Source organism: Boleophthalmus pectinirostris, unplaced genomic scaffold (genome assembly GCF_026225935.1).
Source record: "Boleophthalmus pectinirostris isolate CB_2022bp ecotype Guang Dong unplaced genomic scaffold, ASM2622593v1 HiC_scaffold_21, whole genome shotgun sequence".
NCBI classification, from domain to species: domain Eukaryota; kingdom Metazoa; phylum Chordata; class Actinopteri; order Gobiiformes; family Gobiidae; genus Boleophthalmus; species Boleophthalmus pectinirostris.
In genome coordinates, this window is record NW_026571175.1 from 18,617,267 (window position 1) to 18,628,683 (window position 11,417).

The window sequence follows — 11,417 nt, forward strand, 5'->3', positions numbered from 1 at the left end:
AGTTGTGCTCTAGAAAGTTAGGCAACATTTCAACATATTTCACGACACATGCAAGCTATAAAAAACAGAAATTATTAATTATTAATTATACACACACACAAAGGAACACATTTTTTTCCCCAAATATTTACTGTATTCTATTTCCATAGAACTGCTCTTCATAATATCAAGTAATCAACATTCCCTTTGCATTATCAGTAGTTTAAGAGGTACCTAGTGCATTGCACCTCAAATCCTTTAAATGAAACATGTTGAAACACAAAACATCAAATCCTATTGCATGTTTACCAATTGTATCCATTCACTATTAACTATTTATCATATTTATAATTACAAAAGGCCCACAGAGGACAAACAGTGCTCAGTAATGAGCAGCCATCACCAAATACAGCGGTAAAATTTTACCAAGAATCACACTGCAGATTTTCATCATAATCCAGGGTAGGTGTCCACTGGGTCTTTAGTTATACAATAAATGGGGGGTGGTTGATTCCTTATTCAAGTAGATTTAACATACAATATGGCACATCCAAACTGAAATATTAAAAAGGTGCTTGGTTCAAAGGCATCTCATGAATGTAAACACTCAAGTCTAGTAGCCCAGTGTTGTTTACAGCATTTCACATTCACTGACATCCATGGGCATCATCCACTTCAACACATAATTTTTTAACAAGGCAAAAACAATGATGGATGGGTCTGGATAATTGTTCTTAATTTTATACAACAATAGATTACAGCACTCCGGTCTCTGAAGCAGAATTGCACTTAGTATAGATGTGTAAAAATGCTTTCAATCTTGTTCAGGCAGCATTCTAGCATGAAAATAGCTCCAGAGACACAAGATACAATTGAGGGGCAGTCTACTGTGACCGCGTTGTTCTCCCTTTTCTCCGCTCACATGATGGAGCTGGTAACACAGTGGCTGTATTAAATATACAGTTGGACTTGTAGTACTTTCAAGGCACTTTTCAAAATGTCATCTGTACACCATAAACGACCAGAGTTTTAATAATTTATGTTACTATGTCAAGATCAATAGTGCATCCTATGGAGGGACAAATGTCTTTAAAAAAGGCACTGAATGGTCTCATTATGAAGCTTTTTGCTTTTTTTGATAAACATTGCACTTTTTTACTTGTGTGCTCTTCAAAGGCACTTGTCATCGTTCATCCTTTTTTCCATTCTTGTGGGGTTTTTTTTCCACTGTCTACACCCCTTTCACAAAATTAGGGGAATTTGGTCTTTTACTGACTTCAAAGTGACTTTCATCCACTCTTCTTATCTGCTCATTGCCTGCTTTCCTCTAAAATGAGGTGGCAACCTGAGACACTTGTAAAAAGCAGAGGCTACTTCCAGTGCAGCATATAATTATGGTTCAAATGTTGTCTGTCATTTCTCTACCACTCAAACCTCCACTGCTGGTTTTTGTCTCCTGGACTACATCTCCGCATTTGGACGTCAGTGCGCCCCTCCCCTGTGCGGAACGCTGTGATGCACATCCCCGAGAGAGGGTGGTAGATGGTCCCGTCCTGAGTAGAAATAGACATCTTATTATTTTTAGATAATGTTACTTAGGTGATTTTGTTTATGATAAGATGCTTACATTTTGAAAATCCCACAACATGGTGCGTGGTTTGTCGTCTCCATCATGAGGACAATGTTTCATTCCAATGGAAATCTGTCCCTCCAAGACTTCAGCACAGAGCTCCGTTACAGAGTTAAAGCGTATTTCCCTTTGAGATGTGTATTCAAAGTACTGGCAAAGAAAGAAAATCAGGTTTTTAGTTTTTACAATTTTGAATATTATGCAAGAGCCTAAATATATGGGCTTATTGTATTTGATCTGTCTAAAACCTCCTTCTAGCATGTTTCTTGGGTCTAACAAACGCTAACCTGGCTCACGCTAGATTGATATGTGTAATACTCTAAACTGAGTTCTACATATTTATCAATATAGAATGGCTCCTCTGCGTCACAATGGCAGAACAAGCTGAAAAAAAATATATATATATATATATTTTAAATATATATATATATTTTTTTTTTTTACCACAAATGCACAAACCACATACCTTCCACACATTTTTCACATACAAAATTGTATTTTCGCTAAAGTAGGCTGAAGTATGTCTGCCGCTTCACCTTTGCCTTCTGTACGAATCTCAGTGCTGCTCTGTCATTGGTCTGCCTCTTGTTGGGCGAGTTTGAACCTTACAGCGGGAGTATCTCAGGATGTATCACAAAAATCCATTGTGTTGTGAAATGATTTGTGCTTAACTTAATATTTTACCTGGTTGCCTCCTTGTCCATGGCAGCCAAACAGAGAAAGATGGGATCCTGTTGGACTGTGCTCTGGGGCATTGTAGTCCAGACACTCTGAGGCTATGCCTGAGCTTCGTACCTAAGGGGAGGTTTGAGGTTAAACTGTTTTGAGATCAGGATGCCTTTCATGACCTACCATTTTACAATTATATAGGAATGGGATTATTTTACATTACATGCTACTATGTTATTAAAACATTGTTAGTTTTTCTTTACATATAACTATCTAACCTTAAGTCTTGAAATGTTTTTATATGTTGTTAGTGAGGTTGGTACATTGTATTAAAATAAACTGTCACACAAAATTTTTAATCTGACAAATTGTTATCACAAAGATTCTGTATCTTTTCATTTTTTGCAGAATTTCCCATAGCATAGCTCAGTCTACTATCCTATGAGACATAAGATCAGAGAGATCCACAAAAGAACATTTTGAGCTTGTGAAAAAGAAAACTCACTGCTCCGTGCCAGCCTTCCCTATCCTCAGGTACGTGCAGTTCTGGGTAAATATTCTTCAGATACCAATCAAAACTGTTGCATTTCAGCCTGTTCCTGAGAAGCAGGCGATCTGAGATATCCCCATAATTCTCCTGCAAAAGAAGAATTCCCAACAAGTGAGTTGTGAATGCAGAATTTATTGCATTTTATTTAATTTATTCATCTTAATAAATTTAAAAGCAACTTTAAAAGGTTAAGAAAATAGATAAATATTAACATCCTCATTGAGCAGGAACCTACTTCCCATATAAGTTGTTTGTACATACTTGAGACAGTGTTTGTTCAGTCATACAAGGCTGAAACCATTCAGCCTTGTGTAAATGTTCCTTTTGTCATGCACTATTCTTCAGTATACTTTAACACTGACTGAAATAAGCTTGTTATAACTGGGTTTAACGGTCACAAGTAATGGCTGCACAGGCACTTAACTTAATGCCCCTTTCTCAGCTACAGCATAAAGACATGAGAATAAGAAAAAGCAAACTTTGTGTTAACTGATTATTTCATCATAAACCTCAAAGCAGGCTGTATTAACAGTATTGAAAACATGATCGACTTGACTTGATGTTCAATACATTTTGGTTTGATCAAGAATCTGTGACATGAATTATGTACTTTTTCAGACAGGTGAAACTGAGATCCATAAATCTTGCATGGTGCTCAATACTCAACCTGAGAGGCACCACACTCACAAACCACCAGCACATCCATTCATCCACACACACAGGCCTGGACTAAAGAATAATCAGGACCCAATATCTTAACAAGAAATATTACATTATACTATGGCCCCTTTTCACCTATCCTACTCAGACAGGGCAGACAGAGTTTCCAGTTTCAGAAACCAAGTTTGGAGAGGAGTCAACTCTGCAAACATCAATAGCTCTTCTACAGACAGCATCAGGACACTAGTTAAATGTAGAAACGGGGTAAAACCTCACAAAGTCTCTTCTCTTTGTGAACTGAGTTAACCTTTTTCAGGGTTTTAGGGCTATTGGTTATATGTACCTTTTTGGCTGGTGGATTTCTGTTGTAGAAATGTTGCTTGTAAGAGTCCATCCAAACCTCTGCAGCTCTAACCGTGTTTTGGAGGAAGTTGGGTCTGGCATAAGGAGCCTTCTTTGGGAACACATGACCCACATGAGAGCAAGGATGGATCTCCAAGTTTCCACCACACTGCCACACCTGATGAAATGCAAAGAGAACCACAAACCATATTATGTCTACAAACATCAGTTTTGAGAAAGTATTTCAAAAAAGATAAAACAGACCATGAGAATGACTCGGATATCAAGCATGTCCGAGCCTTATGCACACAAAAATATGTAAATTACTTAACACAAATAGCACAGCAAATAACTCCAACATCTCTGCATTCTGAAACTCTTTGATCTATCACTACCAGTTCAACTGAAAAAATAAATAAATAAGAAATAAAAACACCAACAATTCAAGTATGTAAACAAGGAGCAATCGGTACAACAGTACTTACTAATTACATAAATTAAATATATGAAAAACACAATTAGGTGCCAATTAAGCCAGGACAGAACACTAAAGATAAATCCAAGTACCAAGGACTAAATACACACACATGCATAACACTGTACATTACTTGGGAACAGCCTAACCACTGCACAAACACACAATAGAAATACACTTATACTTCCTCCTGGCAGAGAATAATATAATATTACAAGCCGAATAGAGTATTGTTAGAGGCATTTTGCTGAACTGCCAAGAAGCACAAATTAAGTGCCCCTGTTAGAAACTTGAGAAAACCTTCACTTACCCTGAAAGAGAGTTCCAAGTTTTCTCCTCCCCACACCTCCATCCCTGTATCATATGTGCCCAGATACTCAAAGTAGGCCTTGCTCACGGCAAATAAGCCACCAGCCATTGTGGGAGACCTTTAAAGAACAAAGAAGACACCAGGTTCAAAAGCACTGTCATCCATAATGGAAATCTGTGAGATTTTTAATATTTATTATTTATTTATCAAAAATCAAATTTCATAATTTCCTATTCCAAATGTGTGACTGTATATACCCAGTTTAAGAAATAGATTTTGGAAAGTAACAACTCAATTTGGAATCTGAATCAGAATACGCTTCATAGCCACTGTCAGTCAATGAACAAAATTCACAAAAAACGGGGAGGTGAGCAACGTAAAACACTGAATAATAATAAAAAATATAAGCTATGATTAAAAAAATAAAGAATTGAAAATTAGGTTAAGAAAAAAATTCAAAATGCTGTATGTTGTAAAGAAGATTTCTGTCATAGTTTCTCTGTGGACTGGCCAAGCCCCTGTCTGATCTGTTGTAACAAAGATTAAAATAAACCTTTTTCTATTTCATTACTCACTAAAGTTTAACAAATTGATTATTATCTATAACAACATGTTGGGTGCTTTGAAGAAATATAAAGCAAATATGTTACTGTGCCATTGTAACAATAGGAGATCAGTGCTGGGGCCAACGCCAATCTGATAATGCAGTCCTGGCCTAAAGTGCCACAGTGTCACCTGATGGGGTCAGTGCGGGACTTGCGCCTCTTGCGTTCCACTTCAGGGACAGAGTGCCACTGAAAGGTGAGTCTCCAGTCAAATCCCCCGATCATTGGCTCATCCGTCTGCATATAATACTCAAATGTGTTCCAGTCAATGGTGTCGATAACAGGGCAAATAACAGTGCTGGCATTCTCTCCAATCCTAAACACAGAATTAATAAAATATTTACAAAATATGATTGGGGCGATCTCAGCATATGCATTACTGATTTAGGAGGCACACCTTTCAAGTAGTGGCTCAATCCAACCTGGAACACACTCACAGTGACAGTCCAGGAATGTCAGTACGTCACCTGTGGCGTAGGTGGCACCGATAAGACGCGCTCTCACCAACCCTTCTCTTTTATTGGTGCGGATGAGGCGAACACGGCGCAGTTTACTGATGTAATCCGCCAATTTAGATTTCAGGTATACTACAGAACACACACAAAGATAAACATAATAAAATAACATTTGCATAGTTCACTTGACTCAAACAATTGTTTGGAGGAATGTACATTTCCCTGTCCAACCTGTTTTTGTGTTTACGTGTACCGCTGTGAATAATAAGCAATACAGGTATAAGCAGCTGGCCCTCTTTTTTGTGGCTACAATAGGAAAAAACAAGTCAGACTGGACTGTGGCTGGGAGTGTCGTCTAGCATTCCCTTCAGTCAGATGAGAGGAAGTGATCTCATGGCAACTCGGGTCGCATTGAAGTCATCCTTCCAGAGTAATGTCTCTGATACACAGATAGACTGCCAGGGACCAAACACCAATTTCATTAATGCAAGCAAGACATAAAACTACACCCGATATCCAGTTTGCAAGACAAAGCAGTGTAATTTCAGGGTTTACCAGCCCATTCCAGATTAACTTCTATTCATTGATGGAGAGGTGCTCACATGCTGTTGATGAACAAGGGGGATAGAGTAGCCAAATAAAGTAAGAACAAAAAACTATATTTAATACAGATGGGGGGCAGCTAAAATGAATATAGTTAAAATGTAAAATTATGTTGTAATACAGTGAGTTCTAGGGTCTAGTTAGTAATAAAAATGATCAGGTTAAACTTTTGTGCATTTACTTTGTGGTTATTTCGTGGCAAAGCACAATGTTATTAATAAAAAGCTGTCTTTTGCTCCCTTCTGAGAGTATGGCGTCATCACATTATAGAGTCTGAAAACTACTAATTGGGAAATTAGTGAATAGGAAAAAATCTTAGATTGAGATATATAAGTTTGAACCTTCTTCTGTAGAAAGACAAAACAAAATGCACGACAGGTATTTTCAAATAGACCTAAAAATGTGAAAACCTTGTAGAATTTTATACATACTATAGCCTATATAAAAATTCTTATATGTATCACATTATTTTTTCCAATATTTAAAAGTCATAATTTAATTTAAATATCAAATACTGAAAAAAACAAAAGACCCACCTCGATCACTATAGTCATCAATAAGTATGATCTCCTTCAGAAGAATGGCTGGTGTTGACTCGAGGACGCTGTGAATGGTCCGCAGCAGAGTAGACCAGGCTTCATTGTAAAAGGCTATGATCACTGAAGTAGTGGGTAACCGCCGATAGTCATACTTCTTGTTCTGACATCTTAAAAGGCATTTTTGGAGAGTTAGACAAAATCTGTTCAAAATCCAACTGTAGTATTTGTACATTTCAGAGACTATATAAAAGTTTGTATGGTCTCAATCCAGATGGCAGCCATTAAACCAATCAAATGAGGAGATAGGGGCGGGTTACACCATGGAGCAACATACCACAGTAGTGCTTGGAGAGGCTGAAGAAACATGAACAAACAGACGAAAGGCTAGAACTGACACAAGAAACCAAAAGGGAAAAAATCTAAAGCAAATTAAGAAAGGGGACACAAGGGTAAGTGTAAACTGTGTGCTGAGTTTAAATTACCCAATCCATAACAGTGTGTCCACGAGGAAGCCACAAGTACTGCAGTTACCCACCATAGTTACAGCCAAAGAATTCAGACTTCAGTGTCAATGCTAGCTGGTTTTAAACACAATTTGTACAATTTTGGGTGTGTGTATTTTGATTATAAACTTGTCTTGTAAACAAAATTCAAATATTGAATGGAAGATGATTGATTATAATCTCTAATCTTGTTTGTTACACAGAAAAAATAAGGCAATTAAAATCATCAGATTAAAGCCATGTACGAAGAATGATGTGTTACAAGCAGTGAAATTACAGGTCTGCCTTCAACGATGAACATGACATCTGGAGATGATTAAGGAGAACAGGATAAGGCGGAAGACAAAACCACTCATAAAAGTTGTGCTTTGAGCTGTTAGCATGACAGTACTGAGAGCAACTGTTCTGGATAAGATCACTGAGTGGAGGCATGGCAGCAATGACTAGCTTTAGTAAGCACCACAGCAGTGCATTATGGGAGTCATCATCCTCACTTTGCACCAGTGAAGGGCTCAACATAATCTCCTCTAGAATATGTCTGACAGTAGTATAGTTTCAAAAGTGGTGCAAAACTAAGCCATACACTGATTCGCATTTTTAACCCAAATGAAAGGTGATAGTACTCACTCACTCATCCTGTTGTCCTGAATGTGTCTGTGGAGGGAGATTTTGTCACTGACAAAGATGTTGATGGCGTATCTCTCCACAGCATCCTGCTCTTGCTTCTTCTCCTCTGGACTGAGGCTGAGGTGTGCAGCCCGGCCCCACTCTCCCGGGGCATTGTGGTCTGCAGGTGGTTTGAGATACAAGGGTCTTGACAGCAGAGCTTCAGCCCCCCTCTCCTCCAAGATCAATTGGCGGGCCTTCACCTCCTCCTCATCTTCCTCATCCTCTCCTGAGTCAGAGAATGAGGAGCGGGCCAAGAACAGGTACCCCAGCCACAGCAACCACAGCAGGAAGGTGGCTTTGGCCAGCACCCCCAGTTTCCGAGAAAAGCGTCCCCTCATGACAGCAATGAAGGGTGGGTTCACAGTATTCTGTGCCCTATAGGACACAGGCCTCTGCAGAAAAGAAAAAGTAACAATTACAATTCAGCTGTTCTTAAACAATTCACTAATTCATAAATTAATTCTTTAACTCTTTCATTATTGCGTGAAACCATATAACTGATTATATCATTCAATGAAATAAAACGGTGGTAGATCACAACAGGGAAGTTTAAAAATTAAAAATAAGAATAATTCAGTAATAATATTATACATTTTTTAACTTCCCTGTTGTGTCCTACCACTGTTTTATTTCACTGAATGATATTATCAGTTATATTATAATATAAACTATTAGCAGAATGTTCACTGTATATCATTAAAACAAAATCTATTATTAAGATAAGTTTAAAAGGCCAGTTTTAAAGAAAAAGTAACTTTTCCTGGCAGCCACTATTTATACAAAACATCTATCTATCCCTTTCATAAATTAAAATGTCAAAGGCAGACTACGTGTGTGATGCCTGATAGTGATAAAATAAAAAGTAAACCCACAGAGGATGAATGCAAAATTAATGTATAACTACTGTGGTCTTTTCACTATAGGAATGGCCAGTACAAAAGAGTAAATATTAGTGAGGTACTGTATCTTTAATTGCATTATGTAAAGCACTGAGCAGTCACACAGAGAGAACCCAGTTTCTTTTATGGCAGCACCACAGCTCTTTCACTGGCTGATGTTGGGTTCAGGCCAAAGGACTGAGGGAGTCCTGAGGTTACAAAATGGAGACATCCGCAAACAAAACCCTCTTTATTGGCTGTCCATCACACCTTGGACTCTCTCTAAATCTGATAGCCTTACTGGGGAGCTATTTAGATCACAGACAGCTTTTGATGCAGAGAGACCCAACACTTTTAATTCAAACTGGGCAGTTTCAGACTAGTAAACTTAAAAGTATTCTGATTTGTATCTGCTGTATTGCAGAGACGTGACTGTGATGCTACTATATATATATATATATATATATATATATATATATATATATATATATATATATATATATATATATATATATATATATATATATAATTTATTTATTTTTTAGATTTATGATAAGATTTACTGTGTCAGTGTCCTGTCATACTTACTGTACGTGACAACTTCACCTATTTCCATATTACTCATTATCTACCTAGAAAAGACATTATATGTTCATAAATCCCATTAAATACTATTTATTTGAGATGCACTTCATATCATTATTGCTTATACTGCCTAGTATAGTTAATTTTTGATAGTACTTCAGCAGTTTTTGGTGCAGAGTGACACTGCCCAACCCTACTAACACGTGCAGAACTGGTTGCACAGACCCAACAGAAAACGCACTTGAGTTTTCACTGCCCTCAACCCACAGAACAGGATCTTTGGATTCCTCTATCACGAACCTGTGGCAGTAAAGGCTCTGAGCTGTAAATGAAAAGATGGACTTTAAAATATCATATTGTACATTTGACACACACTGAATAGTGCAGCAGGAAACAATAGCATCGGCCTACACTTCTGGATGCTCAGTCATTTATTGACCACCACTGACTACTGTTAGCAATGACCAAACTCGGCAGCAGACCCATAGAAAAATAGGTTGACAGCAGGCTATTGTGTTTGTTTACTAAAGCCAAATTCAACAGGTTAAAACAACAATCTTTCTGTGTACGTCATGGCGAAGTGCTTATGTCGGTCTGAAAAAGGTTAATGATTAATCAGCGCGTACTGAAGAACTGAATTAGGTTAAACCATATATCCGTACGGACTTCTTCGCAACTTTAGCCTTGGATCAAGAAAATCAACAGCTCATTGGACTTCAAAGGAAAGCACTTATCATGGGTGAGGGAGACGCCATCGCACAAACTGTAGCCTACATACAACTGGCAACTCTAAAAGTTCTAATCTGAACACACTGTACACCGCCAACTCAATCTTTCAAATTAAACTAAAAGTAACCAAAATGGCGATTAGAGAGTTCTTACCGTTTGGATAAGTTACATGTCGTGAAGTTTCCTGGATCTCGCTGGCTGTAGTTGGTCTGCTTGCTGCGGTCTTGTCGCTGTACACCCCTGGCTTGCAGATGTCAGCATACACACATCCTCCTCTCCTCCTCCACGCTGCGAGGAGGACGCACGGCGACAACCCAAACCAGCGCAGCGACAAACGCGACCACTTTTCCGTTCAGTTCTTCCACAATAAAAGACAGCTTGAGGCATAAATCAGCTATAATAAGAGATAATCATGAATGTAAATGTAGTCTTATTAAAATGATAAGCCTGTAAAGTAGGCCTATACTACGTTATCAAGTCAACCAAAAGTGGCATATAATTTAACTTTAATTTGATTAATTTAACTTCCGGTTGCATAACGTACAACAAATTAATTGATTATAATATCAGAGAATAGTAACACAGATATTAAATGATAAAATGAAGAATAGGCTAAAACTATCGATTAGTAAATAACTATACTGTTAGAAACTGATTGATTTCATCAATCAGAATTCAGTTGGCAATCCACAAGCATTTGACTCTACACTATTACAGCTATGTCAACCTGTTTAATAAAAGAGATTGTCAGCATGACTGCTATACATATATACATGTTTTCTTACTTCTTTGGCAAGTTCTGCTGGGTCTTGATTTTTATGTAACAATAAAATTAATTTTATTTTTATTTTTTTAAATACTATAAAATTACTATAACAATTTGTTGACAGTCAGAACTTCATGATGACCAGGGACCAATCTTGACTACACACAGCCATATGAATTGTCAGAGATGACTTTTCTGGACCACATAGCCTGGAGTATGCAATGCGCTAGTGCAGCCTGTTGTCAGACTGACACCTGCACCACTTGGTCCCCTGCCAATGTCTTTTATTCCTCCCTGTTTCCCCTATTCCTCTCCTCCTCTTTTTCTTCTCCCCAGTTTAAACCAATTGACACTTCTCTGTGTGTCAGGCTGGTGTGCCCCCATTCGGAACTGAAAGGGGTCCCATTTCCTAGATAGGCATCTCAGGCTTTCTCATGTACAAGGAGGGCTCTTGTACAGGTCCTGCATTT

At 37.9% G+C, this 11,417-nt stretch overlaps 1 protein-coding gene across 5 annotated transcripts; it reads right to left on the minus strand.

The window, feature by feature from the left end:
• Nucleotides 1-423: 423 nt before the first annotated feature.
• Nucleotides 424-10,502, minus strand: poc1bl (POC1 centriolar protein homolog B (Chlamydomonas), like). Of its 5 annotated transcripts, none has more exons than XM_055157046.1 (11): nt 10,335-10,501; nt 7,948-8,381; nt 6,815-6,984; nt 5,618-5,807; nt 5,351-5,536; nt 4,616-4,733; nt 3,832-4,008; nt 2,784-2,915; nt 2,294-2,404; nt 1,607-1,759; nt 424-1,550 (listed from the first exon to the last, which is right to left on the minus strand). In XM_055157046.1, exons 2-11 carry the CDS (start codon nt 8,325-8,327, stop codon nt 1,401-1,403), a joined length of 1,767 nt encoding a protein of 588 aa, XP_055013021.1. In that variant the 5' UTR covers nt 8,328-8,381; nt 10,335-10,501; the 3' UTR covers nt 424-1,400. The 5 variants fall into 5 exon arrangements, 4 of the variants coding, with proteins under 4 accessions (XP_055013021.1, XP_020788236.1, XP_055013022.1 ...); XM_020932577.2 differs by having other exon boundaries at nt 424-1,532; nt 10,335-10,499; XM_055157047.1 differs by lacking the exon at nt 10,335-10,501 and adding an exon at nt 9,694-9,777.
• Between the last annotated feature and the right edge of the window lie 915 nt (nt 10,503-11,417).